At 41.8% G+C, this 27,241-nt stretch overlaps 2 protein-coding genes across 6 annotated transcripts; one reads left to right on the top strand and one right to left on the bottom strand.

The window, feature by feature from the left end:
- Positions 1 to 805: 805 nt before the first annotated feature.
- On the bottom strand, positions 806 to 15,024 carry cdc42se1 (CDC42 small effector 1). The gene is made up of 4 exons (XM_035387409.1): positions 14,861 to 15,024; positions 8,667 to 8,974; positions 5,439 to 5,543; positions 806 to 885 (listed from the first exon to the last, which is right to left on the bottom strand). The coding sequence occupies exons 2-4, from the start codon at positions 8,718 to 8,720 to the stop codon at positions 817 to 819; spliced, it is 228 nt and encodes a 75-aa protein (XP_035243300.1). The 5' UTR covers positions 8,721 to 8,974; positions 14,861 to 15,024; the 3' UTR covers positions 806 to 816.
- Positions 15,025 to 17,186: 2,162 nt separating this feature from the next.
- Positions 17,187 to 27,126, top strand: gabpb2b (GA binding protein transcription factor subunit beta 2b). 5 transcript variants are annotated; one of them, XM_035387333.1, is made up of 9 exons: positions 17,187 to 17,354; positions 19,120 to 19,227; positions 19,571 to 19,738; positions 20,399 to 20,593; positions 20,684 to 20,834; positions 21,262 to 21,348; positions 22,451 to 22,621; positions 23,161 to 23,279; positions 24,043 to 27,126. In XM_035387333.1, the coding sequence occupies exons 2-9, from the start codon at positions 19,120 to 19,122 to the stop codon at positions 24,409 to 24,411; spliced, it is 1,368 nt and encodes a 455-aa protein (XP_035243224.1). In that variant the 5' UTR covers positions 17,187 to 17,354; the 3' UTR covers positions 24,412 to 27,126. The 5 variants fall into 5 exon arrangements, with proteins under 5 accessions (XP_035243224.1, XP_035243232.1, XP_035243201.1 ...); XM_035387341.1 differs by having other exon boundaries at positions 20,396 to 20,593; positions 22,454 to 22,621; XM_035387310.1 differs by having other exon boundaries at positions 20,396 to 20,593.
- Positions 27,127 to 27,241: the final 115 nt, after the last annotated feature.

The raw sequence follows: 27,241 nt of genomic DNA, 5'->3' as shown, positions 1-27,241 counted from the left end.
AACAAACAAAAAAAAAAGGGTTAATGTGACCACTGTAAACACAATGACAACAGTAGAAACAACACACAACAGAGCAGAAGATGGCTAACTTGCAGGGATTTTTTACATTACTGATACTGATTCTGTTCAATTTCCTATCAGTCCAACAGCTCATATTCAGCAGCTCACATTTACAAACCAGTCCCACAATGTCACAGAAGGAGTACTTCAAGAAGCCTATGTATATTGCACTGAGTGAAGCTTGGCCTGGAGAGCAAACAGAGTGTGGCAATAGGCTGTAGGGCTACCTGGGTAAGGTTGAATTCATGTATTTAGGGATGAACACAGCACTCATGATGCGAAGCAGTTTATGCCTTTTGAGGGTCATGTCCAAATCAGCATACTTGCCTGCTACTGATTATACTGAGTACACAAAATTATTTAAGCAGGCAAAATTAGTTTGGAGCCGATTCGGATACGGCCTAGGGCTTACTAGGAACAGACGGGAACTTTTTTGCAGCTGCCTTCTATAGTAAGAACTACGGTAAGTATGGCTAAAGCAGCTATGGACTGGGAATGATGTTTCCTTCTGTTATTCAGTGGTTGGAATGACAGGCCTCAGCAGAACTCAGGAGTATACTCTGGTAACTTGAACCCTCTCACAAAGGCACTGACCATGCATACACAAAGGAAACATTGCCATGCATCTTCTGAAACAAGCTTCACAGTCACAGAACAGAGGCAATTTTTTTTGGGATACTGACTGGCAGTCAATAGACAGCAGACCCTATTCTGAAGTGGTGCCAGGCGCTGCAGAAACACTCACCTCCTTGGCGGCTATAACAAGCTGTTGCGGCCATTTGCGCTTGGTCCTTTTGACCTCATCTGTTCCTGGATCGGCCCCGACTGCAGGAGAGGGACACACGTTACACGTCATCTGCATGCGGTCATTTCCAGGCACAGTACATTTCCTTCCTGCAAGGCTGCTGACCTTGGACTTGAGGTGGCTTTAGGCAGCACTACTCTGAAGTACCTCCACATTTACAGTAGCAGGTAACTTACACATTTCAATACAAAACAATAGTTTTGAGTTCATAGTTAATCATTAGTAAAAAAAGGATGCTAAGCTATTTTACACAAATCTCCTGTGTGACTGTAACCATCCTATATATCTGGAAATAATCAAATCGATAAGTTAACGTAAGATTAACTTATAAGATTATTAAAAACTCTAATACATAACCTTTATCAAGGCAAGTAGGTTCTAGGTTGCGTTCGTGTTTGCACTCTGTAGTAGCACATCTTCATGCAAGTTTAACACAATGGTACAGTGCTATAAAGAACACTAAAAATAGTGCTTCGCTGTGAAGCAAGCATGCTGATGGCCTAGCCGCCCCCCGGCCCCCCGGCCCCCCGGCCCCCCGGCCCCCCGGCCCCCCGGCCCCACCGATAGAGATCAGTGGATTCATTTCCCCAGTCTAAGTCACTGGCCCGTTTTTTAACTTCACATTATATACAACTGGGATGCAATCTTTAGCCAATTTATTTGCCATCGACTAGATAAGTAATATGAATCCCTGAGCGAGGCCACAACAGGACACTCTCTCTCCCTTACCGACTCAGTCTGTGGGAAGCACCGTTTCAGAGTTAAAGTGGATGGCTCCTTGAGGGCATTTGGCGTATTTGAATGCCAGCTTCATTTTGATTGCTGAGTTTGTCCCACGCCCTCTTCAGGTGTGGTGATCACAGCTCTCACTTGATATCAGGCACAAAGGGGCCTTTTCTGCCCATCGCCAAAGTTACGCAGTTATGTCACTTTTGTTTAAACAAGTACAAATGATCATGGTTCATAAAGATACTCCACAGATACCGAAAAAACAAGCAACAGGACTGCAGCTATCAATAACAGAACATTCTCCTGTTGTAGAATGTGCTGACAGATCGTGCACAGGCTTGCCTTGGGCACACACAGCCGAACGACGCACCCTTATCTGACACCTGCCATTACATCACAGGTATTCTATGCACAAGGAACACGTCTTACGGCCTCCAGGGTTGGAGGATATAAAAAAAAGAGGAAAAGAAGACTTTTTGTGTTACATTCCGGATCCAATGAATCCTTACATAATTTTACAGTCACATCACATAAAAATGAGCAACCAGGAAAAAGCATGCATATAGATTCCACGCTTCAAGTACATAGACCAACAGAACTTGTTCTCCCAGCAGAATCATGAAGTGCAGGAAAGAATGTGTCAATTATCAGTAGACCCTGTACCTGCAGTACTGTTATGGTGGTCACACCAAATGACTATAAGTAAAACAGGTAAAAAGTGGAGATGGCTGTGTTTTAGTTCCAGAAAAGCAATGCTAATAAAATTATATAATAAAGGATTCAATGTTTTTGTGTTTGAATGTGAGCCCCTCCCAGTCAGATCAAGAAAAGAGGTGGTTGACTGGTCACACGGACTGTACAGAAGTCTAGAGAGAGATTCCCAGAGCGTAACAGTCAGGTAGTTTACACAGCTCATTTTCACAATGCTCCCTTTTGTGTATTCCCCTAAAACACCAAGTAGTCATTTAAGTCAACAAAAAAAGAAAATGAAACTTACAGTGTGAAACAAAAGGGTTAAATGCAACAACATACTGCTTGGCTCTTGAACTTGGGAGTCACATGGATTGGATGAGACTGCACAAGTACAGGCCAGCTACACACACCCAGACTATCAGGGCCCTTGGCTTTTATCAGCCAGACAATGCCACACTAATGCTAGGGAACACACACCCTCAGCTCAATCCTGAACACCAATGGCACACTAAAGACAGTGCGTGCACACACGCCTCTTCACTCTGGATTTAACTGCATTTGCAACAAAATGATGCAATGAATACCTGACGAATGGACAGACTATGCCATACTGACAGGAGAAACAAATACCATTTTCCATAGATAGAACTATCACAGATACAGCAGCACAGTAAACCGACATGTCAGATAAGGTAGTGGATTTAGGAATACGTCACCTCTACATGCACTTACTGCCTAACCAATGCTTTTCTCCTAAGTGAAATAAAGCAACACTGTATATTTAAAAAAGCCATGCTGTTATACACATATTATCAAACAAAAGTGCCAAATGAAAGAAGCAGTATTAAAACTGCCTGCGTGGAAAGTGGCAGTTTTCAAAAATTGCACAATTGCAATTGTATCACTCTCAAACCCAGTCAACCAGTTTTCAGGCACACAAAGTGACAATCGCTGTAGCCACATTGGCTTAACCTCTGCACCCTTCTTAAAAATGTCAAATCCATCTAAAGCACTGTGCATTGCATCCAGAAATAACAGGACTACAAGACACTACACTACTGCAGGGGAGCGGAGTGCAGAAAGGACCAGAGGAGGAGGAGGAGGAGTTCGGCCAGTCTCCCGTGCTCAGAGCCACAGAGGGGCCCATTCATTTCATGGGCCCCTCCCACCAGCCAGCTGCAGCACTACCACTCTTTCACTTTGCCCACATCCGGCTCTCAGGAAGGGGGTCTATTTCAAGGCTGATTAACAGGGGCACTTCCATCGTCTGCACAGATTTTTTAAGCAGGTTCCAGACTGGGCAGAAAAGGTAGGGGGTGTTTGGGGACATAAAAGAGAGATGTAGATGTACCATTTCACAATGGGAATTGGGAGGGGGGGGGGGGGCTGTTTGCACAGATTGCTTTTGGCTGATGTAATTTGAATCTTAAAAAAAGACAGCTTAAAGCAGTGGTAAACAGCCCAGTTCCAGGAGATCTATCGTCCTGTAGGTTTTTACTCTAACCCTAACAAAGCACACATCATTCAACAGCTAGAGATCTTGTTGAGTTGCTGATCAGTACAGTTAGGTGTGACAAATTAGGGTTGTTATTTATATATAACCTAAATAAAAAAAATGTTAAAAACAGTTGTACATAGTTGGCAAGTGCTGGCTTTTTCTTCATTCTTCGAATGAGTACGCGAAACACCCTTTTACACATAAAAGACATTCCCTTTCCCAAATCTCTCTCCTCTGTGGAATTCCAAGCCAATAATATTTGTCCTGACAATTTTCCAGCCAGCCAGGCACTGAGCATGCTCAAATGTGTGAGGTTTGGGCTGAAATAAGCTTGCCATGACAACAAGCCTGGCCACTGGCAAGAATCTAGAAAAACTGCACTGCTGCTGCCACTCCCACTCCAACCAACCACCCCATGCCTTCTCTAAACATCTTACCTAACACTGCAGCAGTGGCTAATGTCAAATTTTATTCATACTCTCCAATGAATGCAGACACATACTATTTCTAGGATTTCTAAGTGTGGCCCACTGAGTTATTTAACACAAACAGACATCAACTGTAGACAAGATTATAGGTGTGGGATGCAATTGGGGGCAGGGGCAAGTACAGTCTGAAGGCAGAAATTACGTGCATAGACAATTTAGGAAAACCACACACCCAATAGTGAACAAAATGGGGGGCGTGGTTAAATTATTGTGCTTGTTCAGTACACAGTAAAGAAGCCCACTATGAAAGGGACTGTTAAGACTGCAGATTAATTTCTAGAGAAGAGAATGATATTTATCTACCTTAGTGTACACACTCAGTCACCCTCTCTCCAATGCTCTCACACTTGCAATTGAGCAGTTTAGCTACCAGAACCAGACGCTCTCCAGGCTGTTTCCCCACGTTACTGCCTGTGGCCTTGCAAAGAAAGGCAATTATCACCCAGTCTCATTCATTAACTCAGGTTTCAAATCAGAGGGCTTCAGGGCACCTGTCTGGGGAACTGAAATTATATTAACCTGCACCATGGGACAGTTGGTTTGTGGAGGCTAAAGGGGCGTTTTACATGAGCTGCAAGAAGAGGCTAGGTTCACCCATATCATGTGGCAGACGGTGTCCATCTGGACAGTAGCTAGCTCCCATGCTCTAGCTTCAGCAGTGCTAGACAGCACACATGCAGTAGAACAGTCAGACACAAGGATGCTGAAGGCAATAGAGTCCACACACCACATTAGTAGTTAGCAAACAGCCAAGAATTCTGACCCAGACAAAGAATCAGCACAGGTGAAAACTGACTGGATTCATGATGTATTTGAAAATGAATTCTTCAGTATCTGAGAGCTAGAGCATAGTGTGTGGACTATATTGCTGTGCTGTTATTCTGTCCTGCAGCACTGGTTTGATGTGAATGTATAATTATTTTTCCTGTTGTGTTAGGAAATCCAAGGATTACTGTAACACCGCAGACAGAGAAACAAAGATTGTGCCCCAGTTTGGTGTAATACAACCAACCATTACATCTTGATATTTGGAGTATGGTAAAATGACTGAAATGACAATAAGCAGTAATATAGTCCATGCAACAGTGGTTCCTGACCATGAAACTCATTCCCTGCCATAATTCCAGCACCATGTCAGCAAGACCTCTCACTGTCGGACTCTTACCGGGGAAAACCCCTCTGCCATCTCCCCAGAACCAATGTGTGTCAGGTGGACAAAGTTCATAGGCTCGCCGATCATGCTGCGATCAATCTTCCTCCTCTTCTTCTTCTGAAACAAAAAGAAAATCGGCCACATTAGCCACGTCTACGGACAGAAGAAACAAAAGTAAAGCTTAAATCAATTCCACATTAATCAGGATGTACATTTCTGTAAACGCAGAATCAGCAAGATCTCTCTTTTAGTCAGTGGGGTTCAGTTAGTATTATTTTTCAACATACATGCAGTTGCCTGGAAGACCACCCCTGATGTGAGTCACCGAGATCTTTCCAAAATACCGGTAATACCAATATAATATAAAGATTAAGACAACCCCATCATTATGGATAACATTCTTTCCAAAGAGGTTTCATTGCTTATAATAAGGGCAATCTTCTCACTCATTTCCATGCCGAGAGCATAATCACTCGCAGCAGAAAATCTTTATGACTATACGCTCATTACAGTACTATTGTATGAATGTTAGACAAAAACATTGCAGAGTTCTCTTAGTAACAAGCCTATGAAAAAACACCGCAGGTGTTCAAATAAATACCGTTTTATGACACAATATAAAGCCTTGCTCCAACTTTAATTTTCAACTTTCACTTTTCCTTGATGGCAGCAGTCAAATATGTATTCATTTAATCCAGCAAATGTGGTACCAAGCACACAGATACTACATGTTTAGCATTTGTATTAGCTCTGTTTAGTGCTACATTTCTGTGGTCTTTTAACGCTGCAAACTCATACATTTCACACAGAAAGTCAGGCCATACTAAGTTTCTAATACTTTTCCGCCATTAGATCTTGATCCTGTTTTGTAGAGAACTTGTCATCACATGTCCACCAGTTCAGAGAATCACTACTGTTCCTACCTGTCGCTACACGCTATGCTTGCGGAGGACATCACAGTCCTAAACTTCCCTGTTCCCTACCTTATATTGGCTTTTGGTCACATGACAGTGCCATACACCCGAATCATTCATCCCCAGTAACACATTTTTCAAAGGTCTCTGTACTGCCGCATACTCATGACTGCACAAGTATCTAACCGCTTCATTTAAATAAAACAGTTACCCCATAATAAAGATACACACAGTGTAGTCATTGCAAAATAAGCAATGACTACACTGGCAGGGTGCTGTGAGCAGAGGTCTACTGATTGTACAAGTTTGCTGAATGGGCAGGGACTAACAATGGTTACATTTAAACATCCCAGGAGGAAAAACCATCACCCCCTTCCAAAACAACATGAAACATGTCTCAGTCTGCTGGGAAATGACATGTGTGTATGCTTAATAAAAACCACTGCTCCAGCCCACTTACTTGCCAACAATAGAACAAACACAAGCCTAAAAATACAAAACAAAAAAAAAGAAAAAAAGGGGAGGAAGGGGGAGGGCGCGATAGGAAGGCTGCTCGTTCCCAACACTCGACCGGCAGACTTCCTCCCTCCTGAGCCCTCGCTCATTGTTGAACGTAGCTCCGCCAAAAAGGGTGAAGGGTGTAAACTGGGCAACATTACAGAACCCTCACTACAATCAGACTAGGGTCAAAGGTCACCTGTCAGTCAGCCACCAGGCAGCACAGGCCAGGGAATGAGAGAGCAGGAGGCAGAGTGCACTAGTCCGCCTGCCAGTATGGAAGTGTAGGGGTCAGAGGAGGGCAGTTCTTTCCTTGCTATCCACATTCATCCCTGGCATCAGGCAGCAGAGGAAGTCTCAACATGGGGCTGGACAAACACCCACAGTATGTACACGGCAGTTCTGATATGATCCAAACTGGGGAGGATAACATTGTTCTTGGAGTGCCGGTGTCATATAGAAATCGGTCCCGTAACTGACCTCCATCTCCCACCAAAAGAAAATTTCAAATATTCTCATGAATTATAACCTCATAAAATCCAACCAAAAGTGACCACCACAGCAAAAGGAAACATTTACCTCAGAAACACTGAATGTCACTTTCAACCTTTATTTATGATGTATTAAAATGCAAAAGGTTATCTTCTGTAATTAGTTTCTATAACTGTGTTCATGTTTGTATGTCTGGATATACAATAAAAATAAAACTAAATAAGTTTGTCAGTAATTTGTACAAGTTCACCTACATAAGAATACTATTTGTATTTATTCTATCATTATAGGCTATGAAATTGAATAAATACTCACACCATCAGTGGGGTCACTTTTCTACACTACATTGCCAAAAGTATGTGGACACATGACATTCAACATCTCATCCAAAATTATGGCGATTAATATGGAGTTGGTCCACCCTTTGCTGCAATAACAACCTTCACTATTCTGGGAAGGCTTTTTAATAGATGTTGGCCCATTGCTGCAGGGATTTATTTCCATTGAGTCAGAAGAGCACTAGTGAGGTCGAGCATTCATTGGGCGATTAGGCCTGGGGCTTGCAGTTCACTTTCCAATTGATCCCAAAAGGTGTTGGATGAGGTTGCGGTCAGAGCTCAGTGCAGGCCAGTCAAGTTCTTCCACACCAGTTGACAAAACCATTTCTATATGGACCTTGCTGTGTACCCGGGGGCATTGTCATGCTGAAACAGGAAAAGGCCTTCCCCAAACTTTGGAGAAGCACAGAATCGTCTAGAATGTGATTGTATACTGTAGCATTAAGATTTGCCTTCACTGGAACTAAGGGGACTGAAAGTTCAGATAAAAGTACTCTTACATTTTCAATGCTTTGTACTCCTTGCAAAAACTCATTTCCAATGAATGTTCCAGGAACCCAGTTTCTATGCTATGGATCCCTCAGTAGGATCTGATGGCCGCATCAGACAGGGACGTCTTTGTCTCTCTGCAATTCATGTTTAGGCGTACTCTCACATACATGCCTACACACTCTTGCCAGAGATTCTTTGATTTATGTTAGTGAATTATTTAAAAAGATTCATTTGTCCAGTTTCCCATTTGCAGCAGTTTAACTTATTTCTGTTTGCATGTGATGGACATCCTGACTGACACCACTACAAAATCTTTGTAGGGAGAAAGTTAAGAAACAGGACCTATACAACACTTGCCGATGGCTAACATACAAGACCCTCACACCGGCACAGATTCCAGAATACACAAGGCACAGTAAGAGTTCATTGCTGAAACTCACGGGGATCATGGGAAGATAATCATGGAAAGAGGATTTATATTAAAAATATTTTTTTTAAAACCTCACCGGTGGGGGTTTGGCCACCACACAGCAACTCATCTTGTGCCAGAACTCGCTCATCCCTGGTATCCTCCAATTCAGCTCTTGACTCTCTGTCGCCACCCTGCAGGCAGCTGAAGATGCAGAGGAAGGCACACCTGCTGTCTTTTCCTCAATTTCTGAAGTTCAGGAATTTCTGAAAATTGTCCAGAAAATGTTTCATCCCCCCAAACCAGTCCCAAATGCTCCCAAACCCTTAAAGTCTTCCTGTTGTCTTCCTTACAGTTGAACTCCTCAGGTCTGTATCTTAGGAGTCTCACTGCCTCTGTTTTTACCTGTCAAAACACAAACAGATTCCATTAGCTGATAGCTCTAAGGGAAAGAAAACAAGACATCCGGAGAAGATTATGTATGCTTATAAGTATCTTGACCATTTAGCAGACTTTTTCCCCCCCACAGACTCAGTCTTATGATAGTAATGACTTATAATTGATTAGAATAAAAAAAGAACAAATTGATCTCTGTCAAAAAAGTCCATGTGCAATTTGGTCAGTACTGAAGCACTTAGCTCAGATAACATAGCTTAGATAACTCATTTTAGCTTATATGAAGCTGAAAAGCAACACACAAGTAATTTATCTTGAAAACAAAGCAAATCACATGGTGACCACATTATGAAGCAAATTAGCACAAGACCAACAATTAAATAATAAAACTGAAAGAAAATACAACAGAAAGCTTAAGACTTCCTGCATTTACCTGGACCTTCAATTTGTTTACAGCTACAGACCTCTCACTTCCCCATTTCCTTTTGACGAAAACAAAAGTACTTCAAAAGTATCTTTCAGCACTTCTTCAAACTTTCCCCATAGATCACTTCTGTACTTTGAGTGACACAAAAGGAAAACCCCATCAATGTGATGAATACAAATGTAATCCAAGTCAACTGATCTTCACATCCCTTTTATGGACTTTCTTGGTTCCTTGTGTAGCCTAGATGTCCATATTTCTGTGGCCAGCTTCTCGGCACTTGGCAAATATTACAGTTTATTTTTGGCAATGAACTGATCACTCATGCTTTAAGGGAAAGAAAACTGAACATTCCTCCATCTGAAGCTCTGTGCTCTCTTTGTCTTTGGTTTCAGTACTCTCGTCTCCTACAGAGGTTCAAAGTGCAGGATATCACCTTATTCCAAGGCTAAGGCCTACACATTGCCTAATACTCACGGCCAGTGACAAGAATACAAATTAAAAACACTTTCAGTAGTGCAATTAATACATTTTCACACTTAAACAATTACTATAAGTGTAATCCCAAAGCCATGAGACATATAATCTGCATGCAACAAGGCAAAGAAATGTACATCTCCTTCAAGTTAAAACACAGTTGTGTTTCAAAGCAAAAATCTGCAAAAAATATCTTGAATATTTGTATCTAGCACTTGTGAAGCCCTACCCGATAGGAAATGTCACACAAGGCAAAAATGACAGACAAAATCATAATTTCACATTACATTGCAAATATCTTGAATACTGCAGCTTAAAACTTGAGGAACTGGAAGAGAAAAAAACAGGGTACACCTGCTCCTGGAGCTGTCAAAATCTCTGGCTGCTTACCATGTTGAGGGCTCTGGCAAAAGGCAGGACTGGGCAGAAAATGCAGAAACACTGACAGGAGACAGAGGTAAGGGTGTGCAGTGGCAAAGAAGTGGAAGCATTCAACTACACCACCCCCAGTCCCCTACAAGCCTGAAGTCTTCACAATGTGCCCGAAGGGAGCGAGGGAGTGTGTGCAGAGGAGAGATACCAAGAGCTGGCTCCATTCACTGCTTCACCACAGAAAACAGTGGAAGATAACACTAGGCCAACCTATCATGCTCTCACATAATTATTAATATTAAGTGTATAACAGGACTGGCTGGATTTTTTAATTTTATTTTTTTAGAATAATAAATGAATAAAATGGAATTCATTTGTAGGTATATTTAGCAATCCTATACAAATACTGTCAGATTACCTGTGGCTGATGAGACCAAGAGGGACTAAATAGCTATACAGCTTTTCCATTTTTCCCTACCCTGGCATGGCCACAGTTTCTCACATTTTTCTCAGAAAATATCAAAGAAGGCCTCAGGGAGCTACAATTTTTAGCAAAAGCAGCCTTTTGTTAAGCAAGCCCCCATCGGTTTGTAGTTCCAGCTACAGAATAACTTCCCTATGCCTCAAAACTTTCGTCTTCTTCACTAATATTCACCACTTGCAATCAACAGCCATCAGAACACTTTTGTGTTCCATCACTGGGGTGTGATTAGGCAAAATAACTGGCTGAAGCTTATGCAAATATGGTGAGAACATGGTAAACCAATAAATGGTAAGGACAAAGCCAGGTAGTGGCAAAAAAATGAGTAGAATCTCCATTGAAAGGGTAACATGAATACTGTTGTCAGCATTTACAGGGGAGATCTATTGAGGTGAAGTGCATCATGACTCAGATATAACATGATTGTAGATCAACACATCAGACCCATTTTATATAATTAGAATTATTAGTAAACCAATACAATCTATCACCAAAGGCTCTTTCCTGGAAACGTAAACTGACCAGAGCATCAATACACCCTGTAACATAGAACAGTTCAGGACTGGTGAGGCCAAAGTATTTTCAAGTGATGGTTGAAACAAAGGCTAAAGTGAAATGATACTGTGCTCAGACGTGATTGCGAGTAAAATCACTGAATAACATAATACTCAAGGCAAAAAAAAGGCTCCAGGCACCAAAAGATGTCTTAAATTCACATTAGCGAATGATGAATCCTCAATTAAAATGTAATCGCCAAAGCGAATTTACGCAATCTTTTGGTGTGCAGAGCCTTCCTTTTTTTTTTTTTTTTTAAACAAATGCTAAACCAGGTAAAAATTCCCTTTACGGTGTCATTAGTTCCCACTGGCAGTTGCCCATAATTACAATGGTCAGATTGTTATACGAATGTGAAGCTACCACATGCTTAGATTCATTTCAACAAATAGCTGGGAAATAGACCATAAAACCTCAATGTACAGGTCACAGCCCTCCAGGATTCATCTTCCATCGTATATTGAGCGCCGAGCACAACAAATTTGAGATAGATCGTCTCCAACTATTCTGAGCACAAAACAAAACCCATGTTCTTCAGCCAGCTGCAATTATAGTCTGCATTAAGTTTCTCTCAAGCAGCCTTCCTGTAAGGCGATGATATTTCTTCCCATTCGTTGAACAGCATAAGGTTGGCACCTTACAATGCCAAAGCATTCAACTTACCATGCTTTCTTTTACATAAAAAACATTGTATTTCATATTCTGTTTTGTAAGTATGAAACACTTAAACCAAAAGAATTAAGAAAGAAGATTAAGGTAGCTATATGTTGCAGCAGAGAAACAGTAAATACACTCCAAGAGGACTGAAATATTCAACGGAATTTAATTGTATTTCCACATTTTATAAGAGGCACCAATGTTCTTTCATCATGGACACACAACTGTCGAACAGAAGGTCGTCACAATATCTAAGGCCCGATCATAGATTTGAATATTTTGAAAAATGGAGTTTGGGCTACAAGGTACATATATGATGTGCTGGATGTTTGAATAGACAAGACAGCCAAAACACTTATTTTTAATCTTGCACTTCCCTTTTTCGCATTAAATCCCAGAATGGATCAAAATTCTCCACCCATAGCATTATCCATCTTCCTGTGACACTTGGTTGAAACCATTTAAGGAAAACAAAACCTCAGCATTGTAAAGCAACTTCCACTTGTAGCAGTACCACATATGCAAGTGCCTGAATACAGAAGTTAATTTGGCTACTGCCTAAGCATTCACAATGCATGATAATCAGCATACTAAATTAGTAGCCTATAACCTGGAGTTGAACTACAGTGGGGAACCTTAATGTTATATCTGTTTAAGGTGAGCATGAAAGTCAAATTAAAACAAGGAAGTAAAAAGAACAATTGCCAGGTCAGGTGCATTGGTGAGGACTGGCCCTAAACTGTCCAATTATGGATAAAGTTTAATTTGTATCAGTTGATATATACAGTTCCTGATATCATGATACATATACAGGAGAAATTGTATTAATAAAATATCATATGATATAATCATCTAAATATTTCAATTTTGTATAATGGAGAGTAATGAAATAGCTGTGAAGAGAAAGTCCAAAAGTCATCACAATATAAAAACAAAGCATGGCAAACATGCTTTGAGCCACTGTAATGCAACACCTGTTTTCTTGTGTTCTGTGAAATCTGATGCATTCATTCAATGGAAACATTGATGTAGCCACACAAAATAACAACAGAGGACAACTATAATCCCAGATGACTGCAGTTTATCCAACTATTAATTCCTAAATAGGGTCATTGTGTTTAATAAGTCATCTATTATTTGCTCAGTGCAATCAGTATGTTTTTTTTCTGGATGAAAAACACTGCAGTAGATTGGGCTCAGTAGAATTTTAAGATTAGTTCCATTACTGCCGTTTCACCAATGTGGGCAACCACCCGGCCGTGTGTCACTATTTATATTCATTTTGAAGCTGAATTAATTGGAATTTTGCATAAATCATCCTACCAGTTGTACTGTACCCAAGCAAACTTAGCAAGACTTATTACCAGCAATTCAAAGCTTAGAGGAAAAGACAGGGAAAAGTGAGGTGGGTAGTGTAATGATTATTTGTGGAAGGAATGACAAAAAGGTATTTTCATTAGGATTTAACGCTTTGCGACTGCTTAATTATGCTTTAAAACCCATGTGTGATAAAACATTGCCCTTTGTACACACCAGTTCTTACACATAAATATTTTGATAACCCTGGTGGAAGAGAAATCACTTGGTGCAAGAGGTCTAATAATTTAGTAGTTACACAGTCAAGACCATGCCTCCACAAATTAGCCTACAAAAGAACAGCACTATGTTCTTCCCTGGTGTACACTTTATTAATATTTAACAGCAGAGAGATTATTACCTATAGCAGGTGTTTAGGTTAAAGTCTAAAAAATAACAGTTCAAAATACAAGTGAGAAAACAGAAGAATCATTAGCCATTACTGGCTGCCGAAAAGGTGCGATTTCATTCCAGCACCATGCATACTAACGGCATATGGCTTTGGCTGTCATGGACATATAATGCTGTTAGCAGTGCATGTCTGCATTTAAAGCTTGTTGAAGCACTGTCTTGGTGAGTATCGTAAGAACTACAACTGCTAGAGTACTACACTATGTCGCTGCATGTTCATCACACTTTGTGCATGTCTTCCAACGGCGTCAATGACTAAAATAGAAAATATAAACACAGTCTGATACAAAAACCAAAGCAAAAATTTAAGGCTATCACACCTGTGAAAAATATACCAATGCCAAACATGAATCTCACCAGCGGTCCTAGAAACTCTTCTCACTTCTGACAAACATAGCAAGGGTCGCTTCCGACATTTACTTTGTAGGCTATTTCTGATTTAAGCGTTCGCCAGAGAAACAAACCGATCATTCAACCGGTTCATTGGCGACACTATGATATGATTAGGCTATTAATGTAGTGCGAAAGTCGTCCAGAAGAAAATAAAAAAGGCATGATCTTAAATCAACTCATTTTCTGTAACCGAACGCTGCACGGCTTAATAGCAGAACGAGAAAATTGGGTTTGATATTGTGCAATCTCCTTGGTTAACGTTTGTAAAATATTTTCATCAAGTAACGTGGTTTAATCCCGTGGCAGAACACCACATGAAAACACCCTGGAAACTAAATTGTAAATTAAAAACAATTTAAACTAATAAAATTAATTTACCAAACACAGCAACCATTATCTCATCCGTGGCTATGCGACTCTAAATAACTTAAGAAAGGCAATAAATAAATAATAATAATTAAAAAAAAAAAAAAAAAAAAACAGACAACGGTCAAACAGAGACAACGGGACGTAAATTTGCAATTAAGATCCATTAGGATTGACTATTTTCTGATCAGTGTTCTATTCCCATTGCAAGAATTCAGCTGCGAGTAGCCTAGGCTATGACCATTTTGGTAATTACCATGGTTGTTTCACGAACAGTGGACATCACAGAAAGTTTACCCGGGTAATCTAATGACTAACAGCGTTAAAAAGCAAAAGTTTCCTTCCAGTTTTGTAGTTGGACTCGGTATGTCTGAACAACTTAAGAAAAAAATGAGTAATTTACCTCGGTTGCTTCTTTGTCAAACCAATCGGCACACTTCAAGCAGCAAAGATATCCTCATGAAGGCAGTCTCCAGTAGCAATGTGTATCTCACTCGTGAAGCTCTATTCAAAGTTGCTAGCCAACTGAGGTGTGGTTCCAACTTTCTCAACCAGGAAATTCTTCTTTTAAACTGGTCTCGTTTTTTTAACCCAATTTCTCAGGCATAACCACGTAGCGCCTCCAATGGATAAGAATGGAATGGCGCACTAAAACGAAACTTGGCTATGGCAGTCGGTCCGTGGACCGGAGTCACACAAATAATTGAAATGTAGGCCTTTTACCGTTGCTTGTCTCTAATCGGTGCGTGCATGAGTGAGTCCTATGTCTGGCACATCCACTTGGCCATGTACTTCACAGTAGCTCCAGACATCGCTTAAAAAAAGAGCTGTTCTCTCCAACACTGTGGGAATTTCTCAGCATCAGCCTATGTCAGGAAATAGCCTACCTTACTTTTGCAATGCTTCTATGACAGTAACACCCAATTCTATGCTTCATACTGGAAGCATGCCAAAACATGCTTCATATTGGAATGGAATCTGTAATTACACCTATATTTCTTATTTCTGTTTTTACATCACATTGCATTTATTTGGCAGGCGCTTTTATCCAAAGAGACGTACGTTAAGTGCACACCGAAGGCCACTGGAACAACTACAAAACACACGTCCGATAAGGTAAAGTACTCATTATATAACAGTTATTCATAGCCATGAACACATTAAGTCCAGTTCACACAATAAGCATAGGCTAGGTCAGAAAGTAATGTAAAGTCAAACTAGGAGGCATGACAACAAGTTACAACATCATAACGATACAAGTGCAATATATGTTTTTGAACTATGGCTCAATTGGCATAGGCTTACCCAAGAATGCACTGGCTTCACACATAATCATTGGATTGATATGCCAACTTCAAGCAAATACCATAAATGACAAATAAGTGGGAACTGAATCCAAGATCTGGTTCCCCAAAGTGTTCATCTGTTTGCCATTGCACAATAAATCTGAAAGCAAGGTTGTGTAAAATTTTCAGCACTTCATTGGCAACTGTGGTATTGTTTGCTAGGAGAGGTGTGTGAACATGTCAATCTCAAAGGGCTTTGGGTGTTTTGTTCAGAAAATAGTGTGTGCATACAAAGAACTGGCCTTCCCTCAAGCAAGAAGTGAACCACACACTTTGTGGAGAGAAGGATTTCAGTCAGGCTGGCAACCTAATCTTATTCTAATAAGATTAGGTTGCCAGCAGTTATGTCAATAGCTGGCAACCTAATCTTATTAGAATAATCTACTGTAAATGAATCAATGACACCGCATCATCTGTAGACAGTATTCTTATTTAATTCAGATTTATCATTTCAGTAGCTTCACTTCAGTAGCTTAGCTACAATCCCGATGTATTGTCATCAGCCACTGTCCTCTCAGTCCTCAATGCTTATATACTCAGTGTTCCATACACTGCAAAGACGACTTGTGGGACAAAGTACTGAACCTCAAGAACCAACCATACACTGGCTATGTCTGAACGCACCTGGTTCATTTATATGAGGGGCGCAAAGGGGCGATCGGTTTCAGAATTTTGTGCCAACTTCTGCTCTTAATTATTTAACTCAACCATATCTTGATCTGACATTTCTATAAGCACCAGCTACAGCCACAGACTGCAAATATGTCCTCAAGTTTTTACTATGCCCAAGTACAGGAGTGAACCAGCGTAGTTCAATGTTATTAGAGCTGTCAGTAAACTAAATGAAGTTACAGCGTTACTTAGTTCTTTACACTCATGTAGCAAGCTAACAGTACAATACTGAAGCGAAGAGTACGCCACAGTGAAGCAGTAGCCTGGAATGCCCCAGATCACACAGCGTGACAAAACTGCGTACAATTCAATTCCGTCTGAGACCGACAACAACCATCACAAATACTCTGTTTTGTCGGCTTCGGAGAAAAAATGGGAGCCGTTGCGCTAACTGCTCCCGACCAACAATCAGAGCCAACGTTAGGTTAGCTTCTTTCCTTGCCGCCAAAACAAAAACAAAATATATGCCGGAACTACTTCTGGTACCAAGGCACACCTCCACATTTTATCGTAAAGTAGCAAGGTCACGTTAACTAGTACTTAATTAAACCATTCAAATGAAATGGTTGTGTACTGAGAACATAGTTAACCTTTCAGGATAACATATATGTCGTATTAAGAGCAGCGACAATAAACGCATGCTACAATTAGCAAAAAACCAACGAAATTCATTTTTTAACGATTAGTGTATCCGTGCGCCTGAGAGGGACTGGGTCGTTTCCACTTCCGGTGTCGCTATACCGCCATGTTGGTGCGGCCGCTGAAAATAAAATATATATTTATTTTTTTCTAAAGTTGCGTTAAAGATAGATTAGAAAAAACAAACTCATTTTCAATAAATGTTGAAAACTTAAAGATTTTTCCTCCTCTGACGCCGAGGTAAGTAACACGCGCCATCACCAAAGCATCTTCAATGTAACTTCCAAGTTAGTAACGTTAGCTAATGACTAGCTAGCTAACTAGACATCTACCGCTATCTTAACCCTGCGTAACGTTATTTACCAGTGTTATCAACAGTTAGCTTGTGAACTAGTCAGGTAACGTTACCCAAATCTGCAATCTTGACGTTTAAAGTAATTAACTAAACCAGCTAACAGACTAACCGTTGTTTTAACGGCTAGCTAGCTAGACTAACTTAAATACTTTACAAGCTGCAAGCTGGCATATTTCCGACCAGATTTACTTACAGACCACAAGTTAGCTGGCATTGCGCTCCTAGCTATACTCTGTCCGCTTGTAGAGTATAACGTTGGCTTGCTATTGCTAGATAGCTTCACAGCAAGTGGAAAAGTAGCATGCTACTGGATAATTTCATGTTTGTAATTAGCTAGTCGTTTGGCAAGTTAGATGGCACTGGTAATGGTAGTATGAAGTTTTTTTTTATAGCTATTAAGTAAGTCTAAATAACTTGCAGTGCTAGCTGGCATTGGCTAGTTTCCAGCTCCCAAGAAACTGCTTGCTTGGACGCTTAGTTAATCGTAAAAGCAAGTCAGTGAATTAACTAATTTAGCTACATAGCTGTTACATTGTTACTTTTTTGCTAGCTAACTAGCGACATGGGTGAACGTATGCGCAATTTCACGAAGGTTGACGGTACCACAGTCACATGCTGCGTTTGCTGTCAATGAAATAGCTCATGGAAACAGTGAGGGTTGTACAACGTGGCTAACTTAGCATTTTATTTCGATTTTTATTTATGGCACAAACATTTTCATTTAAAACATTTTTAAAATGAAAACGTGTGCGTCAGGCTACATGTGAATCATGTAGTAGATGTTGTCAGGCGGTAACCTCAAGATCTTATAATTTTACCATGGAACTTTTGAACAGCTGAGCAGTTGGTGCCTATTGCAGTTTACAGGCGAACATTGTGGTACCATATTGGAGATGTTACAACTTCATCAAATAAAAGCGTTTGTCACGTTTGTTTGTTCTCACAATAGGTGTGACCTAATGTAAAGAAACGGAAGATAATATGATGTTACTGCAGTTTACAGGTGAGAACTGATAAGGGTACCACATTCGAGTCCTTGCGCAAACGTCGTATCGTAATCTTTCATGTATTTGCGCACAAAACTTTAAAATGGCAATAGCTTCACCGTCGTTTTCCTTGACCACCGTTGGTGTTTATCTTGACCGCCGTCGATCTGAGCTGTCTTGGCAATGCAGACGGAATAAGAGTTTAATCTATTCGGATGTTGGCTAACCGAGTTCGCTAGTCAACCAGCTACCAGCCGACTACCTAACAACACTTAAAAGGCGGCCCCCTCTCAATTCAGTGTCATATTTCCACACGTTCTGCTCATTGTCTTCTAGCGTGTGGATGCGAGCAATAATGCCCCGTAGACATGGCAATCTTTGCCCTTTCAATAGGTTAAAAAATAACCGTGATGAGATGAACTGCACTCTAGTATTACTTACAACATTACTGTTTGCATCATGTAATTATGCTGCATAGTTATAATCATTGTCAATAATAGTACGAATACATAAAAATGAAAATATTAGCGTCCCTTATCACTACGTTTTTAACTGACTCCAGTAAGAATACACAGCCTTAACAGGAAACTACCCTTCAACTGCTGAGTACACATCCCACATATTTTTCTACCAATGTTTTAATCTTTTCCGTCTATCAACTTAGATGTCATTGGTGGATCTGGGGAAAAGGCTGTTGGAAGCTGCACGAAAAGGACAGGATGATGACGTCAGGTCACTTATGGCCAATGGAGCCCCCTTCACCACAGACTGGGTAATCCATCATGTCACTGTTTGCACAATCACTGTGATGTTGACAAGCACAACAGGTTCTTTTCATTTTTTGAGGAATTGGTTGGCCTCTAATGAGAAACTCGCAAAGATTTTTCTGAAGCAGTGAGATTTTAACAGTATGACAGAGGTCATTAGTTTCATGATAATTAAAACAAATTGTAGCTAATTAGCAGCAATTAGCACTGAGTAAATATTGAGAGAGCCTGTATTACATGCATAAAGGTATAAGCTCCTTCTTTGTATTCAAGGAGGACAGTTCTTATATGGGTTAACCAACGTCTTCAGTATTTTCACATATCTTGTCCTGTGGTTGTCTGTTCCAGCTGGGGACATCACCGTTGCACCTTGCTGCTCAGTACGGCCGCTATTCCACTGCTGAGGTTTTGCTCAGGGCAGGAGTTAGCCGGGATGCTCGCACAAAGGTGGACAGGACCCCCCTACACATGGCAGCTGCTGAGGGCCACTCTTCCATTGTGGAGCTGCTGATTGGGGTAAGTACTCCCCTCTGATAGGAACCTATAAACGTGTAGCATGATGATCAAGAAATGTTCTGAACCGAAGGTTTAAGTAGAATGATTTCTCTGGCTAATTTTTTTGCGACTCCTGTGATCCTTGTGAAGTCAGGTGAGAAGAAAGACGGTAATGCTGTCCCCTAGCAAGCTGAAACTAAGAATTTGCATATTTTTAATGGAAACACCGTTTTCGCATCCTTAATGGAGTGTTCTTTTTTGTGTTAGAAGTTAGAAGTTCATTTAAGGCATGCAGCCTTTTGTTTTTTGAGTCCCCTGTTTAAATGGAAAAAAATTTACTGCCAGATAGGTATGCCTTGTTTACGATAGTGGTTTCTAATCCTGTTCTTGGATGTTCCCATTATATAATTCTTGCTTGATTATTGACCTGTAAATGTAGTAAAATCTGTAAGATTGGTCGCACTGGTAGAATTGGATAAAGGCAGAATGATCTTCTAAATTGTGCTGTAGAGCAGAATCCCTTAATTCAAAGGCAAAAGGATTTTGTAAACCTGTTGTTGAGCAGAATCTCTTCATTCTTGGCACATTTTGAACGAAGAGAAGAGCGTGGCTGTAAACATGCGTAAAGTCTGCGGTCTCACCTGCTGCACCTCTTCCCTGTTTGGGCGTGCCCCCCAGCAGAGTGGAGCGGACATCAACGCCAAAGACATGCTGAAGATGACGGCGCTGCACTGGGCGGCGGAGCACGGCCACCGCGACGTGGCCGAGCTGCTGGTCAAGTACGGCGCCGACGTCCACGCCCTCAGCAAATTCGACAAGACGCCTTTCGACATCGCCATGGACAGGCACAACGCCGAGCTGGTGGTCTTACTGCAGGTCGGACACGTTCCATTCAGATAGGGTCCACACTGCAGGTTTGCAGCCGCTGGCTTCTCCTTTCTGACCGACGCGTGTGTCTGTTTTTAGGAAGGGATGCAGAACCAGGTGAATGTGAACCCAGAGAACAACGTGTCAGGCGGCACCATGGCTACCATTGCCTCCCCCCAGTTTATTTTCTCCACTGCTGGGGTGGTCAACCTCTCCGACCTCATCTCCACCACGGCCAGATCTACCTCAGGTACGGGGCAGCTGTTCAAAACCCTTTCCCAGGACCACTGCTCTTCTGTCTGTGAAACGGGAAATGAAAACAAAATTACACAGAGGAAGCTGCACATCAAACACAGACAGAGGCAATCCGAGTTAATTTTTGAATCATTTGTTTGTAATCTAATTCCGTTCTGAAATGACTGATTCTGTTTTGATGTATCCAATTCTGCTGAGAGATAGCGAGTCCATTTCCAAAGGTCAATTCTGTTATTCTGTTGACAATTTCAGCAAAGTCACTGCAGGTCATGACACCGTGAGTCCTGGCGCTGATAGAAAGCTCCCATGCTGCAGTGTTCTGGAAGAATCCTTCAGTTTGCGAGGGTGAACGGGAAACTGCATGCAATAGTTAAATGTGGAGTAAACAGTCACCGGTGTCCTGCATTGCATATGTCTTCTAGGGGAGTCTGTCTCCACCACATCTGTACTGGCAACACTAGCAGCACTGGCGGAAGCTTCAGGTCCCATGGCTAATTCTAATAGAACAGGTAACAAAAATGGTTGTTATCAGGATACTGTTCATTTTTATTGTAGCTCCATGGCTGTTAAAAAGGCACTGGCAGGTGTTTCTTTTTTTTTTTTTTAAGATTTTTTTTTCTGAAATATGAACTAGAAGAAATACACGCCTTTTCAACAGCATGGCTAAAAATGCAGTGGCAAAATGCCAGTTTTGTCTTCTGAATGTTGTTGCCTAAACCAATTTCATATCATAATTCTTCAGATGCATCATTGCTCTATAGTCACTAATACAGTTTCCTGAAGTTGTCTGAAGTCATATTTGAGCTGGGATTACTGTGCATATTTGCTTGATACACAATGTTTTTTATCTATGAAAATGTATATTCAAACTCGAGCTTGTAGTTGAATTGCTCATTCATTGCTCACCCTGTGACAGGCTTGATAAGGTCAGGGAATACATTGCGGAGTGTTTTTCTGACTTTTATAAGCTCCCGTCTTGCACCGCTCGATGTGAAAGGCATCTAATCCCCCGTAGTCTAGGGCTGAGAGGAGGATGGCCCGCAGTGCATCTCCACATTTATACAGTATACAGGGACAGGAAAACAGCCACGAATCATGCGATCCGCTTCAGTGTATTTCATCTATGATGAGCCCTGCCACTATACAGTAGTTCTGATGTATAAATGAAATGAGGGGATTGTGCTCCTGAAATAAATCCAGAAGCAGCAGTATTATTGTGTGCTGTGTAAACACTTTTCATGTGTACAGCTTAGAAACTGCTATCTCAGCTGTGCAGTCTGCCCGGAGGTTCGTGTGATTGGCACCCATGTTAAACAGGTGTCACTCTCACATCATTAGGGCCGATGTGGACAAAGATGAAGTTACAGTACTTTCTATTAAAAACTAACATGAATAATGTTTGTCTTTTCTGAATGATGACAGATGGATGTAGACAGCCAGCATTGAAATATGTTTGAGCTCTGAGATGCAACCCAACCTGTTACTGTTTCTGTTCACATCTGAGCCCACTGTGGCATGTTTGGTTGAATAGAGTGCTGCTTCCTCTCTGTGCAGCGGGGGTTGAACGGAGCACCTCGCTTACCCGTGAGTGACAGTGCTGTCTTTCTCCAGCAGGGGACTTGGAGGAGGTCACGGCTGCCGATTCAGTGGACTCAGCCATCCAGCACATGGTGGGCGACGGAGGTCAGAGGGTCATCACCATAGTGACAGACCAGCACGGCAACCTGCAGTCAGGCGGCCTCGGGCAGCAGTTCTATGTCACCATGCAGCATGGGCAGCAAAGTGAGCGTTAGGCAGTGCTGCCGCCTCCTCCCTGTCCTAAAGCATCCTCTCTCATTAACTCATTACTGTGGGTCATTGTCTTTCTGCAGGGCTCTGGCCTTGAAGCTCTTTACCCACAGCTATTTACTTGAACAACGATTTTTATAATAACTGATGTAGTACTACTTGGGCAACATTAGGATCTGAATTTATACCATGCTTTCAATCAAATTCAAAGTGCACCAGTATGCATGTTTAATTTAGTGCATTCTGCTAATTAGCTGGGTAACTTGCAAGCTATATGTAATGAGCCTTTAGTTTATTGCCAGTACAATGTATTAAAATTTCGTAAGATTCTTTTATTTACTTAATTTATCTAGGCATTTCAGATATATTGCATTGTTTTTTCAGCAGAAAGCCCATGAATTAAATCTGGTTGATTTATTAAGGCACAGGAATCCAGGCCTAAAAAACTGAGCACATTTCCATCACTGTCAGTTGAATTTAAACACGGAGGCGGACGGAGTAGTGATCTCTCGTTTGCTCTGGTCTGCGCGCAGTGGTCGCCGTGCCAGCCAGCCAGATCACAGAGGAGGTGGTGGAAGAGGAGATGCAGCCTCCCCCAGCCCGTAAGAGGAGGCAGGACCCGGCAGCCAACCTCACAGAGCCCAAAGACAAGGTGAGTGTGGCGTGCTCCAGACAGGCAGGCATGGGCAACAGAGACAGCCATGTTTCAAACGAGGGACAAAACTACCTGTTGAGTAGTTTATCGTGCTTCTTCCACGTCTGCAATTCAGTTTGTCCTAAGCATGTCAGCGAGCTCAGGATTCCTTATGAAATCCTCCATAGATCAAACCCAAGGCTGTCTACTCCCCCTGCAGGGGAATTATGCACTATTGGTAGGAATGGTCGCAGTGTCCCCGGGAGCATTGTTATGCTGAAACAGGAAAGGGCCTTCCCCAGAATGTTGGGGAAGCACATAATTATCTAGAATGTGATTGTATGCTGTAGCATTAAGATTTGCCTAGTCCAAAGCATGAAAAACAGCCCCAGACCAAGTGGTATCCAGATACATTTGGTCATATAGTGTATGTAGACATTGTTTCCTCTTTATGTAAAGGAAAAAAACAAATGTGTGCACATTTACCACTTAAATGTTTTGCAGCTGGGCATCATAGTGATAACAAGAAGGCTGCTAGGTGTGCAGACTGCCTCTCATTAGCAAAGGACGTTTTCTGTTCCTTCAGTTAATTAACTTATTGGGTCCTGCAGATTCATTCGCAAACAGTATCACACATACATTCATCACTAAAATATAATAATCTTTTGCGTGTGACATTTGAAGAACTGGTTTGGTTCTCAATTAAAACTGCAGTGAGAGTCCAGCAGCGTGCCTCTGGGAAATGTAGTCTGAGGTGTTTTTCATGTTGCTCTCTTCCCAGGAGCCAGTGGAGAAGGACAGCAGGGAGCTGCTGCAGAAGCAGCTGCAGGAGGCCAACCGCAAGGCCCACGAGTACCGGCAGCAGCTGCTGCAGAAGGAGCAGGAGGCCGAGCGGTACCGCCTCCGGCTGGAGGCCATCGCCCACGGCCAGACCAACGGCGCCAGCCCCGCGGAGGAGAGCCACGGGGAGGAGGTGGTGCAGGAGGAGGAGGAGCCTGCGGAGCAGGACGAGCTGGTGGGAGAGGAGGTGGTGCTGTCGGAAGGAGCCATCATCATCAAGGCCGCAGAACTGGACCCCTCGGAGGAGGAGGAGGTGACGCTGGTGGAGACGGTGGAGGCCTCGTGTGCTCACACGGAGGTCACTTTGTAACAACCGACACTCAAATGGACAAGACGCACAGCCCGTTCCAGCCGCCAAGGGTCCTCCGTTTCATTTGTTATTCTCGCATTGTTTTTGTACAGTTATTTTACAGTCCCTTTTTATGTACATATGAAGAAGCCATGGAACAGCAGCCAGGGAATCTGCATTACAGATCTGGACCAGGATGCCTGACAAGCTTTGCCTGAGAAGACTGAGTAATGGACAGCACTAAGACTTCATTGCCACGCTGGACAGTCCAGGTCTCATGCTGCTACCCTCTGCTCATTGTTCCCTCTTTCCTGCATTGCCTTATGAAGGCTTCTGCCTTCTGCCGTTCTGTCTACTTTGTTTCCCTTTTAAAGGGGACTTTGGTGTGGGGTGAATAGCATCCGTGTCTCGGTATGAATTAACATAAAAACCATTATTGTCACAGATTTGACAGGGATATTGAGCAAAAAGAGCTTTCCGGGGCAGAGTGAGTTTGCTTAAGACTGAGTAGTTTTAGTGGGGGTTTCAGCAGTGAGGCTCCACCTCAGTCTAAGCATACACAGCCCCCACAGTGCCGAATCCTTTCTCCTCATGGTCCGATGCTTACTTCATTGTGACTGTGAGAATCTGTAAACCGCTGATCAGTACATGTACTTTTCAGTGTCGGGTTGTCTGCATTTCCTCTGTGGTGCAGAACTCTAAACCAAAATCCTGTGCAAAAGAAGCCTGCAATCTCAGTGGCTGTGGACTCACAAGCTCCTAATAATCAGTTTCCCCCCCCCCCCCCCCCCCAAACTGGCTAGTGGAGGTGGTTACGTCACCTCTTTGTGACTTGCAGCTTCAGGAATGGCAACACCTTAATTTCTCTGTTACTTTGGATTCTGTAGAGCAGCGGGTGTGTACCTACCAGCTCTTTGAACCTGCAGCTACTGGCTTCCAAACCCGTCCTCTGTCATCGTGCACAGCATGCCTGACGCATGTCCCAGTGCCCTCTGCTCGCGGCCTTTCCTCCCGCATGCGCTGCACGCTGGGCCTGTGATGCGGCTCCCTGCTTCCCGAGCCAGGGTTGTGCAAGCGGGTCGTCATGGATACACTACAGTATTGCTGAACAGTCTTGAGCCTGGTCGTAGTTCAGGAAGCAGAGATGGCGAGCGTGGTAGCTGCAGTTTTTTCCGTACCGTGGATGCCACCAACAGTTATCAGTCAGAGGAGCCATCTTAAGAGTTTTATTTGCTTCATCCCCAGTTCATTCGTTGCATAAATGAACCCTAAGTGGCCATCTGATAATATGATAATGATAATATCCAACTGAACGTTGTGCAGAAGAAAGTGGCCTACTTATTATAGTAGGTGGTATGCTGCCTACTACTGATGAGTCAGTGTAGGAACTAAGCAACCCAGTGCTGGTCTCAGATAAAATTATAAACGGCTTGTAGTGTAAATGGGGTTTTTACAGAAACCTTTTTTTAAATGCTACAAACCTTAATTTTTACGCACATACTATTAAGCATTTTTACAGTGTATGTACTTGTGGTTTGGATGTTTGATTCCACAAAATAGGCGAAATTGTCTTCAGGTTTCACAGTAAATGCTGATAGATAGCTTGTTAAATTAAACTGATTAATAGGTGAAATTGGTGCATAAAACCTTCTGGCTTCTGTCTGTATATCTGCATAATCTGTTCATTGACAACTGACCATAGAAGGCATCCTCACAAACATCTTTGGTTTGTAATATGTGTCAATGTGCATGTGTTGAAAAATACTTTTAGTGACCAACATGTCTGCTCACAGAGTTTCTGAATACTGTGTATTGGGGTTGCTTTTTATGAACTCAACCAGCAGGTGGCACTGCACTTAAGGAGATGCATCGAGTTGACAAACACAATCTATAATTTACCCAGTATTTTATTCCATGTCTTCAGTCTGCTCTCTGAACAATTAAAATGATCCATTTTTTTTAAAAAGGTTTAGTAGTCCTGTTGAAGTTCAATGAAAAGCATTTAAAATGCCTGTAATCAACAAGGGACATTTTTGTAATTAATTTTTTCCTAGCCGGTGCTATCTCCCACCAAATAACTGGTACTCATTGTTACCATCCCATGCTCTGTAATATTGCCTATCAAGACAAAGCTGTCTGATCTTTTGTTCAGTATCAGGATTGCTCTTATGAGGAGATGGCAACAGTAAAGCACATTCTGATGTGAAAGGCAGTTTGTGGGGCATGCTGAAACCTGTTACTGTTTGGCAATAGTTTGGTCTTCAGTGTTACAGTTCACATGGCCCTGGCTCTTGTCAATAGGCAGTAATTATGGCTTGTCTAATTATAGTTTATTCTGGGAGGAGAGCTGTTCCATAATTGTGGGCCAACGGGTCTTTCCAATGCATTGGATGTCTAGAGGCAATTTCATTGTGAAATCATTTTTATACCATTGATCCTTTCAGGAGTTGCAAGAGTATTTGTTAGGCTGCTATTTTGCAATGTAAAATAGCCTATGTGAGAAATAAGGGACTGAGTTCTGTTCTTCTTTTTGTATGTAATGATCCTATCAGGGGTTGTCTTCCTTACATTTTTACGAACCCGAAACAATGAAAACATTAATAAATGACCCAGTTGTTTGTGGGAGAAAAAGAAAAAAAAAGTGTAAAATTGTTTATGAATTGTTTCTTTTTTTAAAGAAAAATACAGATGAAATATTTTTCATTCCAATAAATATGCACTCATTCACAAGCAAAAGATGCCTCTGGAGTTTTATTGTATAGAAATGTTGAAATCTTGATTTGGATCTCAGGTTATTGGGTTAATTTCACAATTTTGAATGGATGCAATGCATTTTTGTTTCCAAAATATG

This window comes from Anguilla anguilla, chromosome 1 (assembly GCF_013347855.1).
Source record: "Anguilla anguilla isolate fAngAng1 chromosome 1, fAngAng1.pri, whole genome shotgun sequence".
Classification (NCBI taxonomy): domain Eukaryota; kingdom Metazoa; phylum Chordata; class Actinopteri; order Anguilliformes; family Anguillidae; genus Anguilla; species Anguilla anguilla.
Note: the sequence above shows the minus strand (reverse complement) of the source record. Positions and strands in the feature narration are given on the sequence as shown.